The 27,768-nt window shown below is 51.8% G+C and overlaps 1 protein-coding gene across 8 annotated transcripts in view; it reads left to right on the top strand.

Moving 5' to 3' along the window:
- Nucleotides 1-27,768, top strand: part of LOC8086458 (nephrocystin-3) — a 45,821-nt gene that overhangs the window by 5,693 nt on the left and 12,360 nt on the right. For all 8 annotated transcript variants that reach the window (XR_002454407.1, XM_021463989.1, XM_021463986.1 and 5 more), the window contains 7 exons: nt 7,426-7,437; nt 7,809-7,874; nt 17,160-17,228; nt 17,306-17,362; nt 18,431-18,508; nt 22,452-22,549; nt 22,636-22,681. Coding sequence is in view for 7 of the 8 variants with exons in the window: in XM_021463989.1 (XP_021319664.1) it covers nt 7,426-7,437; nt 7,809-7,874; nt 17,160-17,228; nt 17,306-17,362; nt 18,431-18,508; nt 22,452-22,549; nt 22,636-22,681 (426 nt within the window). In the remaining variant the exon portion in view is untranslated. The remainder of the gene's footprint in view (nt 1-7,425; nt 7,438-7,808; nt 7,875-17,159; nt 17,229-17,305; nt 17,363-18,430; nt 18,509-22,451; nt 22,550-22,635; nt 22,682-27,768) is intronic.

Raw genomic sequence — 27,768 nt, 5'->3', positions numbered from 1 at the left:
CACACCATGCTATGCCAACCTGAGGGGTTGGGGATACATATTTATAGGGCTGCTAACCAGCCAGCATATGCCAAGATGCTAATCTAAGATGCTAGTCTAAGATGCTGTCCTATAGATGCTAACTGCTGTCCTAAAAGTAGTCAAGGATGTTGTCCTAAAAGCAGTCAAGGATGCTGTTTACAAAGGACACAAGGACCATGTGCTGCGTACTGCAGCCCACAACCACCAGCCAACACAGAGACTTATCCATTAGTATGCAACACAGTTTGAAGAGTTTGTTTTTGTCTTTTTTGGTGAATATTGTTAGAATTAGGGTTTCATTACTTGGGCCAACCCTAACCAGAGTGGCAATATAGTTGCTATACATGGGCCTCATGGGCCTAGCCACATGGGCCTGCATTACACATACTCTAACACCCCCCGCAGTCTGAACTACCGGCGCAGCGGAGTTTGCAGACTGAACACGAAAAGAAGTACAACACACGGGCCGCCCACAGACGCAACTAGTCACTGGTGATGTTGAGGCCGGAGCGGAACTCAGTGAAGGTCGAGGACGGGAGATGTCGGCGAACTGGGAGGTAGTCGGGACATGTAGGACCCGAACAGCACCGACGGCGACCCAATCTCGGACGAAGTGTAGATCGATCTCCACATGCTTGGTCCTCTGGTGCTGTACTGGGTTGGTGGAGAGGTACACCGCACTGACGTTGTCGCAGCAGACCAGCACGCTCCGGAAGAGAGGGCTATGGAGCTTGGCGAGGAGCTGCTGGAGCCAGGAAGCCTCAGCCACGCCGTTAGCAACAGCGTGGTACTCCGCCTCAGCACTGGAGCGGGAGACGACCGACTGACGCTTGGACGACCAGGACACCAGGTTGCCGCCTAGGAAGACGGCGTAGCCGGGGGTGGAGCGGCGAGTGTCCGGACACCCGGCCAAGTCGGCGTCAGAGTAGACGACGTGCTCGGTGGAGGCCGACCATCGGTGAAGGAGACCGAAGTCGACGGTGCCACGGAGGTAGCGAAGGATCCGCTTGAGAGTGGTGAGGTATGGCTCCCGGGGATCATGCATATGGAGACATCTGCTGAACTGCATAGGTGATGTCAGGCCGGGTGAAGGTGAGGTACTGAAGTGCACCGGCAAGACTTCGATATGTAGTGGGATCTGTCACTGGGGTACCCTTAGCCTCTGATAGCTTGCCCTGTGTGTTAACCGGAGTGGAGCATATCAAGAGTGTACTGCCGCTGGTGAAGGAGTAACTCGGCAGGATGAGGCTCAACAGTGACCCCGAGGAAGTGGTGGAGCCGACCTAGATCCTTTATAGCAAGCTCTTGCTGAAGTGAGGCATGATTCGACGAAGGAGGGAGTCACTGGAGGCTGTGAGGACAATGTCATCAACATAGAGCAGCAGGTACGCAGTCTCAGCGCTAGTGAGAGATGAACAGAGAAGTGTCTGACTTGGCCTCCACAAACCCCGGGGGGCCTGCTTGAGGCCGTAGAGAGATTTGTTGAGCCGACACACCATGTCGGGACGAGAAGAGTCAACAAACCCCGTCGGTTAGCTGCAGTAGACTGTCTCAGTGAGAACGCCATGCAGGAAGGCATTCTTAACGTCCAGCTGATGCACGGGCCACCCGTGAGAGAGCCAGCGAGAGGACCGTGTGGATGGTAGCCGACTTCACCACTGGGCTGAAAGTCTCGTCGTAGTCGACACCGGGGCGCTGAGTGAAGCCCTGGAGAACCCAGCGAGCCTTGTATCGCTCGAGAGTGCCGTCAGCCCGGCGCTTGTGAGTCCAGATCCACTTGCTGGTGACGATGCTGGAGCTCGGCGGACGGGGCACGAGATCCCACGTCTGGTTGGCGAGGAGCGCCGCGTACTCCTCTTCCATCGCGCGTCGCCAATGAGGGTCTAGCAAAGCCTCGCGGACGGAAGAGGATACCGGGGAGACCTCCGAGTCCCTGGGCATCGTCGTAAGAGCCCGAGGCAGCAGTGTACCAGCCGCCTGTTGCGTCACCATAGGGTGAACATGACGCGGGTGTCGGTGAAGAAGCGGTGAGTGGTACACCGGCATCGCGACATGAGCAACTGGGGGCCTCGGCGGCGATGTCGGTGTCGCCGGCGGGGAAGACCCCGCCGGTGGCGTAGGCGACCCTGGCGATGAGGGGGCCACCACCTGTGCCGACGGCGATAGCGGCTCCAGCCGGACATGTCGCTGGTAGACGCGTACCGGCTGGATGAAGCGTGCCGGAGGGGCCGGAGTCGGACCCGTGTCGTGCGCAGGGACCGGTCCGGAAGGTGACCCCTTGAGGCCCGGGCAGGGTACCGGCCCTGGGGTGTCACGGGGGACCGGCGAGCTGTGGCACAGCGTAGCAGTACCTGCAGGAAACACCGACAAAGGTGGCTTGACCATCGAGTCAGTGGGAAACACAGAGGAGAGGTCAAGCTTCGAGGTGGAAGCGGGAGTGGTGGTGGTGGAAAAAGGAAAAACAGGCTCATCGAACACCACATGGCGAGAAATGAGGACTCGACAAGAGGTAAGGTCATAGCATCGGTACCCCTTGTGATCCGGGGAGTACACAAGGAAGACATAGAGAGTCGAACGTGGAGCCAGCTTGTGAGGAGCCGTGGCGGTGGTGTTCGGGTAACACGCACACCCAAAGACTCAAAGGTGATCGTAGCGAGGAGGGGTACCGAAGAGAGCGTGGTGTGGTATGGGAGCTGGGCAGGCAGTGAAAGTAAGGCGGTTAACGAGGTAGGTGGAGGTGTGCAAGCTCTCAGCCCAGAAGCGAGCAGGAAGCGAGGCCTGAAGTAGAAGAGTGCGCACGGTGTCGTTGGTGGCGCGAATCATGCGCTCAGCCTTGCCGTTTTCTGAGAGGAGGTATACGGGCAAGACATGCGCAACTGGACACCGTGAGAGAGAAAGAAGGCACGAGAAGTGGAGTTATCGAACTCTCGACCATTGTCACACTGGACAACCTTGACGGTGAGGCTGAACTGTGTGGACACCCAAGCGAAAAAGTGGAGGAGCGCGGGGAAAGCATCAGACTTCGCACGTAAAGGAAAAGTCCAGGAATAATGCGAATAATCATCAACCACCTCAAGATAGTATTTGTATCTTGAAATACTGATGACGAGAGATGTCCATAAGTCGCAATGTACAAGGTCAAAAATGCGGGCCGCATGAGAACAACTATGAAAAGGAAGATGAACATGACGGTCCAGTTGGCACGCATGACACAAATGCTCATCGTGAGCCCGAGTACATCGAATATCGGAACTACGACTAAGCTGCACCAGGGCATCACGTCCAGGATGGCCGAGGCGCCGGTGCCAAGTAGTGGAAGTAGTAGTGGCGAAGGCAGCTGACAAAACAGGCGAAGAAGGTGAGGCAGATGCCAGAAAGTGAAGAGTGTAAAGGGGGCTCGTACTGTCACATCGAAGCAGAGGACGCCGGGAAGCCAAATCCTTCACAGTAAGACCAGAAGAGTCAAATTCCACAGAACAAGAATTGTTAGCTGTAAAACGACGAATTGAGAGAAGGTTGTGAACCATAGAAGGTGCAACAAGAACATCAGGAAGACGAAAGGAGCCATGGGGGCTTGCGGCACCCACAGATCTGACAGGAAGACACGACCCATTGGCGACCATAATGGACGAAGGAAGAGAGGAAGACGGAGGGTGAACAGAAGAAAGTATACCAGGGTTAGGAGTGGTGTGGTAAGTAGCCCTAGAATCGACGACCCACTCCGGCCCAACAGGAGGTGTCAGGCCATGGCGCTGAAGGAGTTGGCCAAGGCCGCCTGGTCCCAACCGGTAGGCCCGGGCCACGTAGATGCGGGAGGTGCCGCCCATGGGGTCGCTGAGGGAAATCCTGGGGAAGCACCAGTGAGCATGGCCGCCGGTGGGCGAGGCTCACCACCGGGAGCCTGGAATGGCCACATGGAGATGCGCCCTGACCATGGGTTGTGGAAGGATGGCCAGGGTGCACCCCGTGGAGGTGGCAGCGCCGTGTTGCCCCCACGACCCGCACCACGTCCCCAGCCACGGCGAGGGCGGCCGCCACGACCCCCCCACCCCCGCTCGGCCCGGGGGGGAGAGGACCAAGAAGTGACGACTGTGGTGGCGGGGCCGGACGGGACGGAGGAGTAGCTGCGAGAGCAGTCAAGGAGGACAAGGACCTCGACGTGGAGGTGGACCTAGGCTGGAGGCCCTGAGTAAGCTCCATGACAAGGTCGTCACGGACCTGCAGGAAGGTGGGGAAGGGTCGCTGCCGGGTGATCCATGACCGGAGGTAGGAGTAGCGGTCACTGAGCTCGCAGAGGACGTTGAGGACCAAAGATACGGTCCTTCACGGGCCCGCCAAGGTCGCCGAGAGAGTCTGCCATGCCCTTTATCTGGCGGCAGAACTCGCTGACAGAGATGTTGCCCTGGACGAAGGTATGGAAGCTCGCGTCGAGTCGCAGAGCCCGGGCGTCGGCGTTGCCCAGAAACTGGCCCTCGAGCGCCAGCCAGGCCCCTCGAGCGTGCGGAGTGTTGCAGATGAGGTTGTGGAGGTCGAGGGAGATCGTCCCGAGGATCCAGGAGAGGACGATGCTGTCGAGGCGCAACCACGCGGGGGTCTGGACCGCGATCGAAACGTCGTTGAGGACGTGGTCGTCGAGGGCGTAGCGGCGGAGCGTGAGGAGGACCAGGTCCCGCCACCGGGCGTAGAAAGGCGACCCGGCTCGAGGACGACCGGGACAGGGAGCCGGATGTTCTGGACACCCCCGGCCTGGTAGTGGAGCTACGTCACGAGCGGGTCGGCCGGATCGTGCCAAAGAACCGCGGCGGGACACGCGGGGATCGGCCGATCCAGCGGACGTGGTCCTGACCTCGGCTGAGGCACGGAGGCCGAGGAGGTGCTCCGCGTCGGCGATCTGGCAGGCATCGGCCGCATCTCGCTCGTGCTCCCAGGCGATGGTGGCCTCACGTACGCGTACCAGGCCCTCCGCAGCAGCGGCCCAGGCAGCAACAAGGGCGGCGGCGAGGTCGGGGTTGGGCGCTGCTGCGTGGTGTGAAGTGGATGGCGGAGGTGTGGCGGGGAAGATCGAGGTGCGTAGGAGAGCGTCGTGGGCGATGCCCGGCTGCCATGGCGGCAGCGGGTCCTGCAGCCATGGCTGCGGCATCGGCGCCAGACAGGGCACCTGCGACGTCCGCAACGGCGACCTCTGCCGCAGGCAGGGCACCAATTTCGTTGCCCGCACCCACAGCCATGGCGGCGACAGCAGCGGGCGGCCCCTGCGGACCGAGCTGACTGATGGTGGGCGTGGCTGCGTGCTGGCCGGGCGGGCGAGCCCCAGGCATGGCGCCCTGCGGACACGCAGGCGTAGCCACCCGCGCGAGCTCGGCACCAGACGCGGGCGTGCCCTGCGCGAGCGGGTCCGGCGCGAGCGCGCCCCGCACGAGTGTGGCTTCAGGCGCGGGCGGACGGGCGGCTGCAGCAGTTATCTGGGCCTAGCATGAGGAGGGCGGCCAGCCATGGCTGGCGGCGTGCCGGCCGGCCGGCTAGAGGCAGGCGGCGACTGGGGCTGGAGGAGGGAGCAGAGCCCTATTTGATACCATGTTAGAATTAGGGTTTCATTACTTGGGCCAACCCTAACCAGGGTGGCAATATAGTTGCCATACATGGGCCTAGCCACATGGGCCTGCATTACACATACTCTAACAAATATCATTAAGGGTGTGTTTGGTTCGTTTCTTAGATAAGCCTGGCTAGCAAAACTAAGACAGGCTAGCTCTGGCTAGCTTTAACTAATCCAAGTAGCACATGTTTGGTTGCCTGTACTAGCTAAGCTTGGCTAAGAGTCGGTGTGTTGGGTTGTCTGGTTTAGTTTGAATAGACTCACATCTAAATTCATCCGGTAATTTTACCATCTTCTAGAACTTTAGTCGAACATGTTGTGGGCATGGTGGACGAGCAGGCCGTGGCCTAGGTCGTCGGGGTTGGAGACGAAGGACGAGCAAGAAAAAAGCTGAGCTGAGCCTGAGGAGCTAGTCCCCCCGTCCCACCGCCGGCGGCCACCCGGCCCCGGCGTCCACCAGCACCGGCCGCCGGGCTCCCCGGCGCCCGCCACTCAACGCAGCCCCACCATCCCCAGCCCACCTCTCCCCTCGCTCCGTCCCCTGCTCCGCATCTCAGCTTCGGTGACCGCGCCATGGAACGGGGGTCTTCGTCTCGCCGCGCCTGGGAGGGCATGGCCGAGGATGAAGACGAAGTTGCTCTGGTCGCACGCCTGCCGCCGCTCCGAGGGCATGGCGTCCATGGCCGGGGGCCCTGCAAGCAGCATCGTAGGCGTCGCCGTGGGGGCTCCAGGGGCGCCATCCGTCGCCGCTCGGGAGCCGATCCGGTGCAAACCGCGACGCCCTTCCTCATCGCCGCCGTCTTTGTTCCCGTGGAGGCGTGGATCCGAGGACGGCTGCCACAGACCCAAGGACGAAGGACGGACGAACGGAGGGAGCTCGCTGCCAACACGGGATGGCGAGCGGAGGTGAGGGGAGGGATGGCGTATGGGGCCGCCGGGGCCGTCGCCTGGAGGCAGCGAGGGCGCCAGCCAAGTCCGAGTCGGGAAGTGGAGGTGAGGGAAGCGAGGTGCACGAGGCATCCGGCGGAGGTGAGTGGAGCGCGGGGTATGACACGAGACGGAGCCAGGCTTGCGGGGAACGGCCAAATCGGTCGTTTCCAGGAAGCCACCCAAATCGTTCGATTTGGGCTTGCTGGAGCCTGGCTAACAGGCCATCCAGTCATCCAAACAGGCCCAAGTTGCATTCCGTAAGCCTGGCTAGGCACTAATGCAGGCAACCAAACACACTCTAAACAGATTGCAGGCGATAGTTTGTAGAAATGGCAATATCTGATACCTTTGATGGGAATCAGGCATATAAATTATAAACTATGAAATTTGTAAATCTATGCAAAATTTTCCATGCTAATACTCTGTTTAAGCTGCAGGTGAGTGTACGAAATATTTGAATGGACATTTTTGTATGTAACTTATTGTTTGAGCCATGCTAGTCCTGACTATATGCATCATTATCATGATACACAAAGAATAAAATTTAGTAACAAAGTCACTGTAGGGGAGACCCACATTATATTTTCCTCACGAAGTTGTGAAAGGCTAAATGAACTGTTTTCATTGTACCTTTTTTTTTATCGAACACGCAGGAGAGCTGCGTATCATTATATTAATAGAATAAGAGAAAAAGTCTTACAGGGGCTAAACCCATACGGAGGCAAAACCCCACAAACACACACACTCACAGCCTCAAAACATTCATTGTACCTTTTGTGTCAACTTCTGCTATGCTTTCCGCACTTATTTTTTCATTCGAAGTTTTGAGCTTACTTCTTATACCCTTTTCTGTCTCTGTTGTCTTCCCCCCTTTGCAGCGTGCTTTGAAGGTACCACACCTCAACCTTTTGTGCTCTTGCTTATTTATGTTTAACATTTATTCTCAAAATTTTGTACCTCTGTGTCATAAATTGATGCCAATATGATGCTCCACAATTACAATATTTGAGTTATGATCATCCTACTTGACCATACTTATAATTGTCCATTTTTGATTGATCGAATACATATAGGCTACATACAATCTATCAGAACTATATGACTATATGTTATCTTTCATCTTTTGTCACTGTGCTGCCTACACCTGTACCCATTCAGTGAAAGCATCAAAGCATGATAGCAAAACAATGGGAATGTAAATATGCTCGTGATTCCCTTCTTTGAAGTATGCAATTTATCCTTAATTAATTGCCATCTGTAGATAGAAGGACGTGTTATGGGGATTGGTCACCCAGAGTATGCTGGTACAATGTACCTTCTAGCCAAGGTACTATTGCTGTTTTGCTCTTAAACTTACTGTTGTGTTTTTTTAGATTAATGATTCTTGTGTGATATATCTGTTAGATGTATATGTTGTATAGCATGATTTCCTCTTTGTGTAAGGCCTAGATCCATATATGCCCGGCTCATGTACATGTTTGGACGGTTGTCCCCTGGAATAGATCGAGCTTCACTTCTCCTAACATGGTATCCAGAGCCTAGGTTCTAGGGTTAGGGTTTATCTCGCTCCTTTCCTCGCGCGCTCATCCATTGCGCTCTTCTGCTGCTCTGCTGCGTCGCGAGCCCTGCCGCGACTGGTTGCGGTCACGCCATCGCAAACTCACCGCGGGCGTGGCCCTGCTGCTTTCGTGGTCCACCGGCGGGAACGGCCGTACAGCCCAGCTGCCGGGTGCAGCGCTGCCAGCATCCGCTCGTGGCCCTTCTGCTGCAGCACATGCTGCGTGCTTTGTTTCAGAGTGCTCTGTTCTGTTTCTTTCTGAGTTTGGTAAAAAAAAAAGATGGCAACTCCTGTTCCTCCCTCTGGTGGTGTTCAAATCCCACGTTGTCCAGTGATTTTCAATGGCAGAAATTATCATGACTGGGTTCCACATATGCGGTGGCATATGCGTGGTCTCCGGCTTTGGGAGTTTCTCAGTGGTGATACCTTGACCATCTGTGCTTGCTCTGCTCGTCCAGTGCAGCCTAGGAACATCTGAAGATGAACAAAAGAAGTTGTGTGAAGCTTATGATGATGATATGGCCTCTTATATATCTCATTTTCGGGCATATTGGACTTGGTTGGATGAAGATGCTCATGCTGGGGCTGTTCTTGTTGCTAGTATGCAACCGCATCTGGCTGGAGAGGTTATTCGACTTGATCATGCTTCTTAGATGTGGGCCTTCCTTCGCCAACACTATAAGCCCTCTAGTCAGTCCACTTATATTGTTGCCTTACATCAAGAGCAATTGTTACAGCAGCATGGTGACAGTTCACTTGACGATTCTTTCGGCAGCTATCTGTAGTATGGCATGAGCTTGATGCTCTTAGTCCTTAGTTGCCCCCGGACACTTGTGATTCCTACAGGAAGCAACAAAGCTATTGTTGACGTCGGATATGGTCTGAATCACACACCAGAAAGGGCATTAGACACCCGGGCAGCCACAGACCGAAGAACGCAGCGAGATCTTACTCTTTCGTGGTGAGGAACGAAGAGGTTTACAAGCAAACCTTCAAAGGATAACCAACGTGCTTGCGTGACAAAGAACCAGCTAGTTTTCAGGCAAACTAGCAAAGAAACCGTCGAAGCTCTCATCTCGGAGGGACCCCGTCAGGGCAAGGATGTCGGTGGGTCGCCCTAGGTCGGTCGGCAAGCCTAGGGTGCCTTCCTTGGTCGTGGATCAAGGGATGAACAACATGGAGGTTGGAGAAGAGGAGAAAAGGGGTAAATGTTTGTGTTTTGTCGATTGGATAGATAGGAATTCAATCGGCCATGATCCTCTTATATATATGGAGGTAGGTGGTCTTATCCCAATAGAAAACCTCTAAGTCTTATTTTTCAAGTTTTCCGCGAGTTAGGAACATTTTAGATCGGAATCCAGAAGGCCAGATCCGAACAACCCCTTTTATTTAGTCTGTCGGAAGTTCTGACTTAGGCCGAAACTCCCGACTCGGGCCGGTACTCCTAACTCGAGAGCTGAACTCCCGACAACGGAGCATTTTCTCAGGGGTGTAAATTAGACGTTTCATATATGTTTTTTGATCCTCTCAACGAGAGGAACGCAATGGCGAAGTCCGTTCCACATTTTGACAACTTCACAAAATGGACAATTTTGGTTGTCAACATAATGATGCATGAACCTGAAAACATTTAAAACAAACAAAATTGAACAACCATATCTACCTGACCGGCTACTCAACGACTAAGGGCGATGTATACATTGGACAATATTTGTATTTTCTACCATGTTGATCATGCTAGAGCAGTGCACGTCCTTGATTTGAGTGTTGTTGCTCTTTATCTCCAGAGAATGATCAACAATAGGTGCCAAATCACCCAATGATGCATCAATGGCTGCTGGAGCCGAGAAAGTCGGCTAGGCCGACCAGGGCACTAGCTTGGGTAGTTGGCTTGGCCGACTGGGGAGTCAGCCTAGCTGACTTATGGCAGATGGCAGAGGTAGTTGGCTTAGCCGACTGGGGAGTCAGTTTAGCGGACTTAGAGCAGACAGGAGTCGGTTTAGTCGATTCTGAAAAGCCATGCAGCCCTCCTTTGTTGCTTGTAGGTGCTTGATCTCCAATTCTCTGTGAATGTTGTGGTAATCATTAGATAAATGTATAACCCCTTGGGCTGATGAAAAATCAAGTCTAGTTGTTTTCTTATGCTTCTCATGCTTTTTTGTAGCAAGACTTGTTCTTTGAGATATGATTGATTTGGAAGGAATAGCTTCTTTTTTCATACTCATGGCCGATGACTTAGATATGATCGGCCTCCTGCTAGTACTCTCGAAGTATTTATTTATAAGATCTTTGTTTTGCTTCTCAAGCATTCTTCCAAATTCTAGCATTCAATTTTTTAAATCAAAGTCTGGTTGAGAATACCGTGCTAAGTTCTCATTGATTTGGTTTGAGTTACTAGCAACATATGAAGTTGAATCATGAGTATGACTATTTACCCACCTTTCATTGATTCGGCTGGAGTTAGGAGCAACATATGAAGCCGAATCATGAGTATTACCACACACTTTGCTGAATTTTCATTAATTCGATTTGAGTTAAGAGTAACATATGAAGTCGAATTATTAATAGGAGCATTGGCATATGGTGCTGAATTCTGATAGCAATTGGCTAAATAATTAGCATTGTCATAGCCAATTTTTTTTGTTCATCGGCATGTCTTGTGGTGAAACCACATATTGTGAACTTATAGCCGATAAACCAGGATTTACATGTTTGTTGCTAGTAGTATCAAAATTCAAAGAATTTACAATTGACATCGGCTCTTGACCACAATATTCAAAATTATGATGTGTATGATGAGGTGCATTATCAAAAATATTAGCTGATGCAACATATCTAGTATGATTATGACTACAACATCAACATGAGAGTTCATGGAACTTGCAAAATAACCACTAGAATCATAAGATGTATTTGCAAGTCGTACCTCAGCGTAATTGGAGTAGTTTTGTGATGAACGACCTTGGTACTCTATGATTTAGAGCTTGACCGTCTTGTTGAATTTTCCAATAAGCAGCGCAACTTGTTGCAAAATTTCAAACGAGATCACAAGGGGTCAAAAACCAGATCGAATCGGCCTTTTGGGCCAGATTGAACGGCAATGGCGAGCTCAAGAAGATTGATTTGCGAGGAATAGGGCTAGGGTAAGAAGAATCGACTACAAAATTGAGCCGAAGCAAATTCTTCCCTAGCGGAGTCGGTAAAAAGTGTGTTGATGTTGGATGTGGTCCGAATCACACACGAGAAAGGGCATTGGACGCCCGGGCCTCTACGGACCGAAGAACACAGCGAGGATGTCACGCTTTCGCGGTGAAGAACAGAGAGGTTTATAAGCAAACCACCAAAGGAAACCCAACGTACTTACGTGACGAAGAACCGACTAGTTTTCAGGCAAACTAGCAAATAAACCGGCAAAGCTCTCGCTCGGGAGGGACCCGTCAGGGCAAGGACGTCGGTGGGTTGCCCTAGGTCGGCCGGCAAGCCTAGGGCGTCATCCTTGGTCGTCAGATCAAGGGATGAACAACATGGAGGTTGGAGGAGAGGAGGAAAGGGGTAAAAGGAGTAGATTGGTTTGTGTTTTGTCAATTGGATAGATGGGAACTCAATCGTCTATGATCTTCTCACATATACAGAGGGGGATGGTCTTATCGCAGTAGTAAACCTCTCTAAGTCTTATTTTCCAAGTTTCCCACGAGTTCAGAACAGTTCAGATCGTAATCCAGAAGGCCAGAGCCGAATAGCACTTTTTATTAGGTCTGCCGGAAGTTTTGACTCGGACCGGAACTCCCGACCCGAGCTGGAACTCCTGACTCAGGCCAGAACTCCCGACTCGCGCCGAAACTCCAGACAATGGAGCATCTTCTCTGGGGCATAACTCCTTCATTCGGACTCCAAATTAGACGTTTCATATATGTTTTTTTGATCATTTCAATGAGAGGAACACAATGGTGAAGTCCGTTCCACATTTTGACAGCTTCACAAAATGGACAACTTTGGTTGTCAACAGCCACCTTGAGCTTCGTCGCACCTATGACTTCCTGACTCGTCTGCGTGCCAAGTTTGAGCCTCTTCGTGCTCAGTTACTTGCTCGTGAGCCGTGTGTGTCCTTGATGGAGGCTCTTGCTGCTGTTTGTAATGAGGGGACTCATCTTCATTCTGCTGGTCTACTTCAGTCGGCGTCCTCAGTCCTGACTGCTCGGTCTAGAATTCTTGGTTCTGCTAAAGTGCCTGGTTCAGTGGCCTTTGGCGGCTCTGAGACTTGCAGTTCAGGTGGCCTTTATTGTAATCATTGTGACAGAGAAGGACATGATGAGGATCATTGTTGTAAGAAGTGACAAGCTCAGTCGCCGAGGTGGGTGTCCCTTAGAGGCTCAGTCTCAGCATCCTGATACACATCAGGAGATACTCATGTTACTTCGTCGTCCTACTGGAACTTCCTGGAGCTGCTGGTTCTGTCACTCCTGCCCCAGCACTCTCTCTGCTACTACTTATCAGTCTTCTATTGAGAGACCACCATCCTCTTCAGGTATCTTGTCATGGATTCTTGACTCTGGTGCTTCTTTTGATGTGACGCCGGATAATACCCGTCTTCTATTTGCTCTCCTTTCATTCCTCTCACTATTCAAACTGTTAATGGCTCACCTCTTTTGGTTGTTGGTCGTGGCACTCTTTCATCTTCTTCATTTTATGTTCCCAATGTTTCTTATGTTCCTGATTTGACCATGCAACTTATTTCTGTAGGCCAGCACACTGATCATGGTTGTCGTGTTATTCTTGATTCTGACTTTTGTCGTGTTTAGGATCTCAGCACGGTTCTCGTAGTTGGTATTGGTCCTCGCCTCCGTGATTCTTAGCGTCTCTAGGAGCTCGATTTGCTTTGTCTTCCTTCCGATGCATTTGCCGGTCTTGTGAGCTCTGCTTCTCCTGCATCGGCTTCTTCCTTGTTTGCTCAGTGGCATCATCGCTTGGTACATCTATGTGGTTACCGGTTATCCACCCTTGTCCGTTGTGTTGTTATGGGAAATGTCTCTGGTGATGTTTCTTTACATCAATGTCAGGTCTATAAGCTTGGCAAATAGATCCAACTTCCATATCCCTCTCGTGGGTCTGTCACAACGTCCTTTTGATCTTGTTCATTCAGATGTATGGGGTCCTGCACCTTTTGTCTCGTGCGACAGGCGACGTAGCAGTACCTGCAGGAAACACCGGGAAAGGTGGCTCGACCACCGGGTCAGTAGGAAACACAGAGGAGAGGTCAAGCTCCGAGGTGGAAGCAGGAGTGGTAGTGGTGGAAAAGGGGAAGATCGACTCGTCGAACACCACATGGCGAGATATGAGGACTCGACGAGAGGTAAGGTCGTAGCATCGGTACCCCTTGTGATCCGGGGAGTACCTAAGGAAGACACAGAGAGTCGAACGGGGTGCCAGCTTGTGAGGAGCGGTGGCGGTGGTGTTGGGGTAACACGCACACCCAAAAACTCGAAGGTGATCATAGCGAGTAGGGGTACCAAAGAGAGCGTGGTGTGGTGTGGGAGCTGGACAAGCAGCGGAAGGAAGGCGGTTAAGGAGATAAGTGGAGGTGTGCAAGCTCTCGGCCCAGAAGCGAGCTGGAAGAGAGGCCTGGAGCAGGAGAGTGCGCACGGTGTCGTTGGTGGTGCGAATCATGCGCTCAGCCTTGCCGTTTTGAGAGGAGGTATACGGGCAAGACATGCGCAACTGGACACCGTGAGAGAAAGAATGCGCGGGAGGTGGAGTTGTCGAACTCCCGACCATTGTCACACTGGACAACCTTGATAGTGAGGCCGAACTGTGTGGACACTCAAGCGAAAAAGTGGACAAGCGCGGGGAAAGCATCAGACTTTGCACGTAAAGGAAAAGTCCAGGAATAATGAGAATAATCATCCACCACCACAAGATAGTACTTGTATCCAGAAATACTGATGACAGGAGAGGTCCATAAGTCACAATGTACAAGGTCAAAAATGCAGGCCGCATGAGAAGAACTCGAAAAAGGAAGACGAACATGATGGCCCAGTTGGCACGCAAGACACAAATGCTCATCGTGAGCCCGAGTACATCGAATATCGGAACTACGACTAAGCTGCATCAAAGCATCACGTCCAGGATGGCCGAGACGCCGGTGCCAAGTAGTGGAGGTAGTGGTGGCGAAGGCAGCTGACAAAACTGGCGAAGGAGGCGAGACAGATGCGCCCTGACCATGGGTTGTTGTAGGATGGCCAGGGTGCACCCCGTGGAGGTGGCGGTGTCGTGGGGCCCCCACGACCTGCTCCACGTCCCCCACCACGACGATGGTGGCCGCCACGACCCCCCCACCCCCGCTCGGCCCGGGGGGAAGAGGACCCAGAAGTGACGACTGTGGTGGTGTGGCGGAACGGGGCGGAGGAGTGGCAGCAAGAGCAGTCGAGGAGGACGAGGACCCCGGAGCGGAGGCGGACCCAGGCTGTAGGCCCTGAGTAAGCTCCTCCATGACTAGATCGTCACGGACCTGCAGGAAGGTGGGGAAGGGCCGCTACCGGGCGATCCACGTCCGGAGGTAGGAGTAACGATCACTGAGCCCGGGGAGAACGTTGAGGACCAAGATGCGGTCCTCCACGGGCCAGCCGAGGTCACCGAGAGAGTCCGCCATACCCTTCATCTGGCGGCAGTACTCGCTGACGGAGAGGTCGCCCTGGACGAAGGTGCGGAAGCTCGCGTCGAGTCGCAGAGCCTGGGCTTCGGCGTTGCCCAGGAGCTGGCCCTCGAGTGCCAGCCAGGCCCCGCGCGCACTCGGGGTGTTGCGGATGAGGTCGTGGAGGTTCAGGGAGATCGTCCCCAGAATCCAGGAGAGGACGACGCTGTCAAGGCGTAGCCACGAGGGGGTCGGGACCACCGCCGCGGTGTCGAGGAGGACGTGGTCGTCGAGGGCGTAGCGGCGGAGGGTGAGGAGGACCAAGTCCCTCCAGCGAGCGTAGGAGGGCGACTCGGGCTCGAGAACGACCGGGACGAGGAGGCGTATGTTTTGGACGCCCCCTGCCTGGTAGTGGAGCTGCACCACATGGGGTCGGCCGTATCGTGCCAGACGACCGGAGCCGATCCCGAGGACGTGGTCCCGACGTCAGGCGAGGCCGGAAGGCCGAGGAACTGTTCGGCGTCGGCGATCTGGCGGGCCAATGCGTCGGCCGCGTCACGCTCGCGCTCCCAAGCGAGAGCGGCCTCACGCACGCGGGCCCGGCCCTCCTCAGCCGCAGCACGAGCAGTGGCGAGAGCGGCGATGAGGGTGGAGTCCGGACGATGCATCACGGGCGGCGGAGGCGGTGCAGGGAAGGGGGCTCCGCCCGCAGCTGCACGCGGGCCGGCAGCAAGCCCCCTGGACAGGGCGCCCCCGGCTGTGAGCAGCGCCCTGGGCAGAGTGTCCGTGTCCAGGGGCATGCCAAGGCCTACAGCAATGGCAGCAGCAGCTCCCCGAGTGTAGGCTGCTGCGGTGGCTTCGTCGTTTGCGCCCAGGTTGAGTGTAGGTGCGTACGCGACGTCCGCCGCGGGATCTGCGCGCATCCTGTCCGCGTCGCCCGCAGGTGCTCGGTCCCCGCGCGCCGTACGCGCTGCAGCCGCGCGCTCCGCCGCGTCCGCGCGCGCTGCTGCATCCGCAGCGTCCGCCGGCGCCGCGCCCGCGACGACCGCCAGGAGGAGAGGGCGGGCCACGACAGGATCTCGGGGCTGGCCACCTGCGGTGGCGGCGGCGGCTTGGGCCCAGGATGGGTAGGGAAGCGTCGGGAACTGTTGGAAATAGGGAGGAGGAGGAGGGGGAGGAGGATCCCGGCCTGCCATGGCGGCGGCTTGCCTGCCTGGAGGCGGCTCGGAGGAGGAGACTAGGCTGATACCATGTTAGAATTAGGGTTTCTCATTACTAGGGCTAACCCTAACCAGGGTGCCATATAATTAGGGATACATGGGCCTCATGGGCCTAGCCACATGGGCCTGCATTACACAAACTCCAACAGGAGTAACATGCAAAGTCTCCCCCTTCTTGAACAAATTGATTGGGTTTTGACCACTCCCAACTCGACTTGTGATTTCCCAAACACCCTCCTTCCTATGGCCAGGCTCACTTCTGACCATATCCCTTGCAAGATTCAGATGGGCACCTCGATTCCCAAAGCTCAGAATTTTCAGGTTTCAAAATTTTTGGGCTGAACATCAAGGCTTTTATGACTTAGTAAAATATGTTTGGAGCACCAATAACTCGGGTGCTAATAGTGCAACCAGAATCACTACCAAACTTAAACTCCTAAGAGCTGCTTTAAAAAAGTGGAGTAAAAGTCTATAATCTCAAACGTTTGATAAAAGATTCTAACTCCACTCTGGAAGTCTTGGATTCACTGGAAGAACAAAGGCCTTTGTTTGTTCAAGAATACAACTTCAGGAAGATCCTGAAGGATCATATACTCATGCTTCTTAAACATCAAAAGGAATACTAGAAAAAATGATATACTATCAGATGGACTCAATTCGGTGATGAAAGCACAAATTTTTTTCATGCCATTGCTACAGAAAGATACAGGCTCAACACCATCATCTCACTTGAAATTTTAGAAGGCAGATCAGTCTATGAACACAGTGAAAAGGCTTCTTTGCTTCTTGAATCATAGGATGGGATGCACCACCAACCCTACCATGCCCTTTGACCTAACCCAGTTTCTTCAAACTAGTGAGAGCGTTGATGAAATGTCCAGGCCTTTCAGCATCGAGGATATTGATTCTGTCATCAAGCAAATGGCCGCAGATAAAGCTCCAGGACCTGATGGTTTTAATGGGGTTTTCCTGAAAAGTTGCTCGGAGATAGTGAAAACAGACTTCTATAACCTGTGCTTTGATTTCTTTAATGGCTACTTGGATCTGCAGTCCATAAATAATTCCCACATTACCCTGATCCCCAAGACAAACAACCCTACTAATGACTAGGCAGTTTATGTATTTAATGACTATGAATTAAAATTGGTCTCTTCTAACTTTGAATTTGGGTTTGGTCCCATAATTGAACGCATTTTATGCTTTTAGGTGCTCAGTCTACAAGGAAAAAGAAAAAATGCAGAATGCCTTGCTGAAGAGTCTATTAGAATACTTGAGGTATGTTTACCATTTCAGTTTGTAGGTTTGAATCCACCAATTGTGCATGCAAGTGTTTCATGAAGATGTCATTGTAGGAAGCTGGGCTTGGCGATTCACCAACATGTATACAAAGAATGAAGTATCTCTCTAGAGTAAGCACCTATTCCGAAATTTGGCACGAGAAGTTATGTATTTATATTTTTTGGCATCATTAAGTGTTCATGTGTAGAAACTATCTGCCATATTTAGATTCAAACTATCAAATGCTTGACATTTTACAACTGAAGTGTCACTAAAATATTATATATGTTGCAGAAATAGTTTCAACATAGTGGAAACTCAATCTGATAGGTTTTATGCATCCAAACAGGATGCTTGAGCCCCCAAAATAATAGGTCTATACTTATCTTTGTATCTTTTTATGGTTCACATGGAAGCCTTCGTTCAATAGATTTAGCCTGTTTATGGATGATTAATTTAAAGGAAATGTTTTTTTTTTCTGGAGGCAGTGATTTGGAACTGGAAAACTGAATGCAGTGCCTAAATGTGAGCTCACAAATTTATAGGCAGCTGGGAATCTATGAATGTCAATGGATTTGGCATGTTTTGAAATCTTGTTTTGGACTTAAATTAAGGGGTATTTGAAAGCATTCTTAACAAATGATAACTAGTTTTATAGAGATAATAGAAATAATTGACACAAACACCCTTGTGTTTTTAGTTGCCATGGTATAGAAAAATCCAATGCCTATTGAACAATAATAAAAAAATACTCTCTGACAAACATTTGTTTTCTCTGAATTGATATGGTATGATCTGTCTCACTTAAAGGATTGTCGATGTTAATGTTTGGTGGTCCTAGCAGGTTAGTGCAGACCAGCTGCAGTAGGCCTTGTTTACTTCCAAAAAAATTTCGGATTTCGGCAATGTAGCATTTTCGTTTTTATTTGACAAATATTATCTAATTATGGACTAACTAGGCTCAAAAGATTCATCTCGTGATTTACAGGCAAATTATGCAATTAGTTTTTATTTTTGTCTATACCTAATGCTTCATGCATGTACTCCAAGATTTGATGTGATGGGGAATCTTGAAAAGTTTTTGGTTTTCAGAGTGAACTAAACAAGGCCTTAGTTTTCTTTTATTTATGTTTGAGGAATTATGTTTGTAATTTGATATTTTTTCTTGATCTGAATTGTGGTTTGTTACTTCATTGCAGGAGTTAATAAAATCAAAACGATTTGCTGATGCTGAAATCTGGCAAAGGAAGATATTACATGTTCTGGAGCTTTCAAAGGCATGGCAACACTCCCCTTGTGACATTACCATTTAGTATGACGATGATTTAAACTGTTGCTTGAGCTCATCTATGTGCTGATTTTTCTGGCTTTTGCACTATCCATGCTTCTGAACACAATATTTTCACTTTGTTTTGTCCATTTGTTAATGTCTGAGGGGGGGCAAGATTAATCTAAATTCTTCAAAGCCTATGCTTGCATGCACATCACCCATCTGTTATATCTATTCTAGTGCCTTGAATTTTGAGGTCCAAGTCTTACTTCAGCTCTTACCCTTCTATTTGCCTATCCAGCATGATAACAATGTAGTTATGAGAACCAAAGGGGTCATTGAACTTCCCAAATGCTTTACCAACTCACTTGTCGAACTGAATGATCTCTGCTTGGCCAGTGGGTGGTATTAATATAATATTTGTTCCTAAACTTAAATGCGCACTCTATTTTCCATACCAGAACAGCATAATCATAATTCAGCTTGCTGTACCATAAGGATTCTAACTTCAGCAGTTAAATTCTGGGCTTTTGTGAAACACATGCTAGTCCATCACATTCCTTTTGGCTTTTGCGAAGAAGTTTACTGCAAAAATGAGCCTTGTACAGAATTCTGTTACATGGATGCATGTTAATTGTTAACTTCTGATTCTCATTAACTTGCGCTAACCCTAGAAGGGTAGTAATATAGTAACATACATGGGCCTCATGAGCCTAGCCTCATGGGCCTAATGTACTCATACTCTAACACCCCCCGCAGTCTGAACTACCGTCACGACACGAAAAGAAGTACATCACACGAGCCCCCCACAAACGCAACTAGCCTCTAGCGATGTTGAGGCTGGAGCGGAACTCGGTGAAGGTCGAGGACGGGAGACCCTTGGTGAAGATGTCGGCGAACTGGGAGGTGTTCGGGACGTGGATGACCCAAATATCGCCGATGGCGACCCGATCACGGATGAAGTGTAGATCGATCTCCACATGCTTGGTCCTCTGGTGCTGGACCGGGTTGGTGGAGAGGTCAGAGACCGGAGACGTGTCTCTTCAGCAAGCAATTCTAATAGTACCTTTGTCATTTTTAGAGCGGAAGAATCATGAAGCAACCGAGTACGGATGGAATCAAATTCCGCTCTTACACCCATGACAAAACGATAAGTAAGAAACTTTTCAATAAACTTGTGGGCTGGACAATCCTCAGCTGTACAGTCAGGCACCATAGAGGTGAAGGATCCCATTAGACGCCCAAAAGCTGAGTAGTACTCATCAACAGACATGTCTTGCTGCTCAATACTATGAGTTTGCTGCATAAGAGTGTGCAAGAGAGCACCACTGTCCTGAACATAGCGCGCCTTCAAGGATGACCAGATAGCCTTGGCTGTTTTACACTTTGATAGACTCATAATCATAGATTGCTTAGTACTGTTGATCATGGCAGCCATCACCTTGCCATCATTCTTTTGCCAAGTTTTGACATCAGCAGCATTACTCCGATCCTGCTGAAGCTTAGGAGGATCATCAGCTAGATGATCAAGGAGCTCATGACCCCTTAAAGCAGTTTCCACACAAAAAGCCCACCCTGGGTAATTCTGACCATCAAGGGTAATGTTGATAACAATAGTGTTGAGCTGCGATGACATGACTGAAGACTTGTAGCAGACAAACAAGGGGAAGAAAAACTGTTACCACCGTGACTGGAAGTAGCCTGAGATTGTCTCTGCAGAAACAGAGGAAGAAGCTCCAAATCTCCACGGGGCAGAGAACCACCGGATGACCACGTGCAGCGTGCAGGGATGAAGCAGGTGAACATGAACAGCCACGGGCGGAAGAGGACAGGGCACACGGGAAGACGACTCCCGCGGGCGCTCCAAATCTCCACGAGCAGGGCACGCGCGAAGACAACTCCCGCGGGCGGACGCAAGTCGTACCCGCGCGTGAAGAAAAGCCTGCGACGCGTGTCGGATGCTTGCGCGGACGATGACCCCGCGCGCGATGCGACCCCACGAGAGCGGACAGCTCCGCGACAACCAGTCGCGAAGGCGCGAAGGTGAAGACGAGACGCGAAGGCGCGAAGGTGAAGACAACGGCGGCGATGTGCTGACCCCCGTGAAAACAGAGGAGCCTCCGTAAAGAAAACAAAGGAAACGCGATGGGCGTGCGACGACCGGGAAAAAATGGATCTTGGGGGTGATTAGGGATCAGATTAGCCCTAATTCGACCCCTAAACCATGCTTTGGTACCATGTTACTAACCTTTGTAATTAGGGAAGATAATGACTCCATTAGTGGAGATAGTCATATATAGACAACCGGATGGGCCATATAGGCCTATACTAGATGGGTCTTCATATACTTAACAGCAGGGAGGCCGAGGAGCTGCTCTGCTTCGGCGATCTGGCGGGATCAGCTGCATCTCGCTTGCGCTCCCAAGCGAGGGCGGCCTCACGCACGCGGGCCCTGCCCTCCCCAGCCGCAGCACGAGCAGTGACGAGAGCGGCGGCGAGGGCGGAGTCAGGATGACCGTCGTAGAGGTGGGACAGATGCGGCGGAGGCGGGGCGGGGAATGGAGCCGCAGCCGGGAGCATGCCACCCGCAGGCAAAGCAGCCGTAGTCGGGAGTAGGCCACCTATGCCCATGGCTAGAGCAGGGGCCGCCCCCCTGGGCAGGGCAGCCGCGCCCGCGGCCAAAGTAGGGGCTGCCCCCTTTGGTAGAGCAGCTGCGCTCGCGGGCAGAGCAGGGGCCGCCCCCTTGGCAGAGCAGCCGCGTCCGCGGGCATGCCTAGGCCAACCGCGACTGCGGCGGCGGCAGTCCTGGCGTAGGCGGCGGCGGCTGGATCCCCGACGGGCGCGCACACGACGCCCTCTGCGCTCGCGCCGGGCTCAACACCCGCTGGCGCATCCTCGGCGCCTGTAGCCGCCACTGCGCCGGGCACGGCTCATGCTGGAGCATCTACCGCGCCCGCACCCGTAGGTCCGGCAGCCGTGGCCAGAGCGGCAGCCGCGCCAGCGGCCAGAGCGGCAGCGGTGCTGGGAGGACTTGAAGGGGCGGCGGGGGGCCTGGGCTGCTGGGAACGCGCGATTGCGCCCAAGTCGAGGTGGGGAGGGAAGGGAATTAATGGGAGTGGGAGGGAGGAGGAGGTGGTGGCCGGCCGGCGGCGGCGCCTGGTTGGGCAGGGAAGGTAACCCTAGGCTCTGATACCATGTTAACTTCTGATTCTCATTAACTTCGGCTAATCCTGGAAGGGTAGCAATATAGTAACATACATGGGCCTCATGGGCCTAGCCTCATGGGCCTAATGTACTCATACTCTAACATTAATAACTGCGCTTCATTTACTTGACAATGTAAAACAAAATTGTGCTGCATTTTACTCAGTAACAATGTCACGTGCATAGTCCCATAAATAAACTTTATTTAGCTAGCCAAATTTAAATAAGTTCTGTAGTTGTTTTGTTGAGAATTTTTAGTGCATACATAATACATTGCTACAGAAAACATGAAAGGTGATTCAACTTGGAAGTTTATACTTGTATGTTCATAAAAACTTTAAATTGGGGATTTATGCCATGTCACCTTTTCATGTGGAAGGGGGAAGAAAAAAAAGAGATCATTTCATCAGCTTTGGTGATGCCTATTCCAACTTCAGCTCAGAATTATGAACCACTAGAATCTCTAAAAGAAAATTCTTTTCTGGTCTTAGACAGGATATTTCTTACTCAATGTTTTCACGTGGAATATGGAGATGAACTTCAAGAGTGTTCTGCCCTACTGGTTCTAGTTGTGGTTTATTTCTTGATGAAAGAACTAACATAGAACCAAATAAGTTGAATAAGAAAAGATAGAGCACTAAGTGCAGGCAATATTGACTTTAGTTGTCAAAGTTCTCTTGATGTCCTCTCTGATTCATGAATCATTCCTGGAAAGCCTACTGAAGTTCCATTTGCATGCTTCATAGGGATGGGATTCATTGGACACTGCAATTGCAGCTGAACTCCTAAGTTTAAATCTTGAAGCCATGGATAAGTTGAAGGAATCAGAAGAGCTATTGGAACGGTGATACTTGTCAGCAACAGCTGTCTTATGTCCATTTTGATCTTTTTAGTGCAGTTACTTAATCTTTCTAATGGTTAATTTTCTAGATGCCTTGCAGTCAAGAAAAAGGTTCTACCTGAAGATCATCTTCAGGTTTGTTCTTCCCCTCATATTGAGCTCTTGAGATTATCTTAGTTGAAAAAATTGTAAGCTATATTCTTGAGTTATCAAATGTAAGTACTGTAACAAGCTCCCTTGCATGGTGATTCTTTCTTTGGCTTTGAAATTGTTTTTTTAGAAATGATCTTAAGATCAATTGTATTTTGAGTTTTGCACCTTAGAGCATGTACCATTGGTTTGTCTATTTGGCCTCCACATAATCTTCAGATGACTTGATACACAATTCCTGCATGGTTTTTTTTTTTTTTGTAGTTGACTAGTTGCCTTTATTACTAACCTGGGGACTTGAGAAGATGAATACACTCTCCAGTAAATGGAGATAACTATATATAGGCCTCATGGTAGATGGGCCTTAACACCCCCCTTCAAACTCAAAGGTGGAATGTTGGTATATGCTCCGAATTCCTAAGGACGCATGCACCTGCCATTGGACGATATCTGAAATAGCATGTCCTAAATTGTATGGCTGCATGTTATCTTTCTGAAGACGCATGATATCTTTCTTTTTGTCCGTACGTAGTGTGTGGTTGCATGAATGGCTACTACACCTATATATATATTTGCGATGTCATGTGGTGAATATAGAACACAATAGCAGAGCGCTTCTGCGTTTAAATTTCTGTTCTTCTTGTAATCAATTAAGATTGAGTTACCACTCATGTAACTCATTGAGTTTGTATGCCTCCAGATATATTAGTGAAGATTACCTTTGTGTATCCGTGTCTTGATCTCAGAGGAGTTTCAACATCAATTGGTGTCTCCAGTGATTATTATCATACTTGTTTTGTTGATTATTGACCAACAAGTGGTATCAGAGCTTGGTTTATTGCCTGTTCAATCAGGATTCTTTGACATGACGTCGTTGAAGTATGATATTTCACCATTGGATTGAAACACTTGGTATTCTCTATGGCAAGTCAAGATGCGGGCAATTCTAAAGCATGCTGAATGGGATGATGCGCTAGATGGTTTTGGTGGCAAGAATATCGCTGATTGGTCTGATGCTGAAAGGCGAAAAGACCACAAGGCTTTATGTCATATTCAGCTCCATTTGTCCAGGGAGCGTGTCGCTGCCACTGCCACCTTTGCCGAGGCGAAGTCTTCAAGCGCCGCTGCGGCGCCCACCGACCTCCACTCCTCCATTTTTGCTTCATGAGATGTTGGCCCTCTTGAACCTGCATGCCCAGGCTGTCGCCGTCAACAACATCGGACTCATGTCACCATCGTCCTTGACGTCGACTCTAGTTACGTCAACCGATGGCGCGACCTGTTCCTGTCGGCAAGTTTTCCCTCCAGGATCATGTCTGCCTTGGCCCTCTAGTCCCTGTCTCCTCGGACTAGGCTCGAATGGACTACGTCAAGTCCTAGATCGTCGGCACGCTCACCAATGACCTCGCTAATGTCATCTCTGCCCAGGGCTCCATTGCATGCCACGCCTTGCTCGCCGTCGAGTCTCAGTTCCTCAGCAACCAAGAGTCATGCGCCATCCACCTTGAGACAGTTTTGCAACTTCGTCTAAGGGGTCTCTCCATCACTGACTACTATCACCACCTGAAGAAAGATGGCTAACGATCTCACGACCCTTGGCGAGGTCATCATCGATTGTACCCTTGTCCTCAACATGATCCGTGGCCTCAAGGAGCGCTTTAGCCATGTCGCGGCCCTTATTGATCATGCTCGACCTTTTCCCTCCTTCCTAGAGGCACGTGGCGACCTCATCCTCGAGGAACTTACCCTGGAGAACCGGAAGGACGCCCCTAGCACCGCGCTCGTTGTCTCCACGTCGAGCTCTCCAAACCATGCCCCACCATTATCCAACAGTCATTGCATCAAGCGCGGTGGCGGTGGCAAGGGTCGTAGTGGCAGTGGCAGTGCTGGAGGGCAGGCTCCACGCCCTCATGCTGGTGCATAGCAGCATGCCGGCGGCGCACAGTAGCATGCCGGCGGCGTTCAACTCGCTGTCGGCACCCGGAATTGACCCACCGTCTACAACCCCTAGATAGTGTCCATCCCGATGTGCTCGGGGGAGCGGGGCTCGTCCTCCGCTGGCACCCCTCTCGCTGCATCCACAGCAGTAGGCCCTCCTCGCCCAGCAGCAACCTGCTGCCACTGATGGAACTGGCCAGTGGGTTGCGCCAAGCTACTACAGCCCTGTGGCTGGTCTCCCTTCCTGGGATCCATTGGCCCTAGAAGGCCTTCAGCACGGCGTCGCTAACTCCATCTCCGACCAACGAGTGGTATTTCTGACTCAGGTGCTACTTTACACATGACCTCTTAGTCTGCTTCTCTTTCACTTGTCCTTTTCCCTCGGTATCCTACTCCTTCATCTGTTATTGTCGGTTATGGCTCTATTCTTCCTGTCACTGCCACTGGCTCCACTTGTCCCATGCTTTACGTCTTAAGAATGTTCTTGTTTCTCCACAAATTATTAAGAACCTCATCTCTATTCGCCAATTTACTACCGATAATAATTGCTTTATTGAGGTTGACCCTGCTGGACTAATAATAATTGCTCAGTTGGGTTTGACCCTGCTGGTTGTTCTGTGAATGCTCTTCCGTCTCGGACCGAGATCGTTAGGTGCAATAGCTCTGGACCATTACACCCTCTGCGCCTCCCTCCAGCACACTCCCTTGTTGCTCGAGCTGCCTCCCCACTGTGTCATCGGCGTCTCGGCCATCCTGTTCATGAGGCATTGTCAAAGCTTGCATCTAGTGTTTCTTATCAGATTGAGAATTGTTCAAATTTGTGTCATGCTTGTCAGCTAGGGCATCATGTTCGTCTGCCCTTTCATGTGTCCACCTCTCGTGCATCCAACAAGTTTGATCTTATTCCTTGTGACATGTGGACCTCTCTAGCTGTCAGTATTTTCGGTTACAAATATTATTTGGTTATACTTGATTGCACTCACTACTTGCGGACTTCTCCTCTGCGATTCAAATCTGACACTTCTAGCACGCTCACTCACTTCATCGCTTATGCCTCCACTCAATTTGGCTCCCACATCAAGGCTGTATAGTGCGATAACAGGAAAGATAACTCTAGCGCTGTAACTTTTTCCTCACCCAGGGCATTCACCTTTGCATGTCCTGCCCCTACACTTCGCCTCAAAATGGTAAAGTCAAACACATTATTGCTCTGTTAATAATTTCATTCGCTCCATGCTCTTTCGGGTGTCCATGCCTCCCTCCTATTAGGTTGAGACCCTCTCCATGGCAAGCTCCTTGCTCAACATCTTGCCCACCAAAACTCCACCCCACACCTTGCTTTTTGTGGCACGTATCCCGCGTACGACAATCTGCAAGTCTTCGGATGCAAATGTTACCCAAAGCTGTCTGCCACCACTCCTCATAAACACATCCCTAGGTCCGTCCTCTACGTCTTCCTTGGCTACTCCTCTCATCACAAAGGATACTGCTGTTAGACTACTCTATTATCCAGTGCTAGTATCTCTTTGGTTATTGTGCTAGTCATTTACTGCCACTTTACTTAGCTATGTGCCACCCTATGTGGCTTTGTGATCTGGCCCCTTGGGCCTCTATACATTGTAATCCTATGTGTAAACACTCAATCAATTCAATCTAAACCTGTTGGCATTCTGCCTTCATGGTATCACATGCCTAGGTTGGGTCCTGTGACCGACCTCTCCCTCTCCTCTGCATCCGCTTCCTCTGCTTTTTCCTCTCGGCAGTCGCGCCTATGGCCACCAACGGCGACTCCAGCGCCAGCGCTTCCGCACAGGCTGCCCTCACCGCTGCCACCGCTGCCCAGCGGCGCGACGACGCCATCTCCGCCGCCAAGCGCCTCGAGGCGGAAGCCGCCGTTGCTCGCGCCGCCAATGACGCCCGCGCCGAACAACTCCAGGCGGAGGTGGCTCTCCTCCAGTCCGCCGCCGACGCCCAAGAACGCGTCCGCGCTGCCGCTGCCACCCTGTCCAAGGAGCCGGCGCAGGCCGACGCCCTGGAGGCGCAGGCAGCCGCCATCCGCGAGCGGCTGCACTTGGAAGCCGCCCGCGATGACGAACCTGAAGATGGCGACACCGATTCCATCTCCTCTGAGGCCGCCGCCGTCACCCACCTACACAGCCAGGCCTACGCGGTTCAGAACATCAAAAACTTGATCCCCATCGTCCTCGACCTCAAGTCCTTCCACTACTCCAAGTGGCGCGGCTACCATCTCCTCGCCCTCGGACGGTACTCCCTGAAAGATCATGTCCTCAGTGATGAGTCCTGCTCCTCTGACCCGGCCTGGAACCGCATGGACTGCGTTGTGGTCTCTTGGATTTTCACCACCATCTCCACCGAGCTCCTCGACATCATTCATGCTCACGATGGCGCTGCTCCTCGATGCGGAATTTCGCAATCTCAACCAGGGCGATCTTTCTGCCGCAAGATGAAGGGCATGGCTGATTCCCTCGCTGACCTTGGTGAACCAGTCAGCGATCGCACCCTGGTACTTAACGTACTGCGGGGTCTCAATGAACGGTTCCAATTCATGGTGCAGCTCATCACGCGACAAAAGCCGTTCCCTTCGTTTGGTGATGTTCGTGCTGATCTTCGTCTCGCTGACCTCAACATGGGTCAGTCCTCGGGGACTCCTACTGCCTTCCTCGCCTCTTCGTCCAGCAAGTCGCCCCCTGCTGCACCAGCACCCAGCCCTGCCCCTCCAAAGCTGCCCACCACGCCATCCTTTGGTGGAAGTCACTCTGGCAGTGGCTCGGGCGCTGGCCGTGGCCGGCGTCGCCGCGGCGGACGCAATCAGGGCACCCTAGGCGGCCAGCAGTGGCCGTCCCTCTACAACCCGTGGTCTAGGTCCATTCACATGTGGCCTGGACCCACGGCTGGCGGCCCTCGTCCTTCCCCAGCTCGTGCCGGCGTTCCTCATCATCAGCAGCAGCACGCCATGATGGCTGCCACGCCTTCCCCAGGCTACCTCGCCCCGGGCTCCTACTCCTCGGCTCTGCTCCCTGCTCCGACGCAACCTTCGACTTGGGCCCCCTGGGACCCTCAGTCTCTTGCCCAGGCTTTCAGTACCGTTTCACTCACCCCGCCAAGCAGCAACG

The sequence above is a fragment of the Sorghum bicolor genome, chromosome 6 (genome assembly GCF_000003195.3).
Source record: "Sorghum bicolor cultivar BTx623 chromosome 6, Sorghum_bicolor_NCBIv3, whole genome shotgun sequence".
NCBI classification, from domain to species: domain Eukaryota; kingdom Viridiplantae; phylum Streptophyta; class Magnoliopsida; order Poales; family Poaceae; genus Sorghum; species Sorghum bicolor.
The sequence above is the reverse complement of the archived record's forward strand: the minus strand, read 5'-3'. Positions and strand labels throughout refer to the sequence as shown.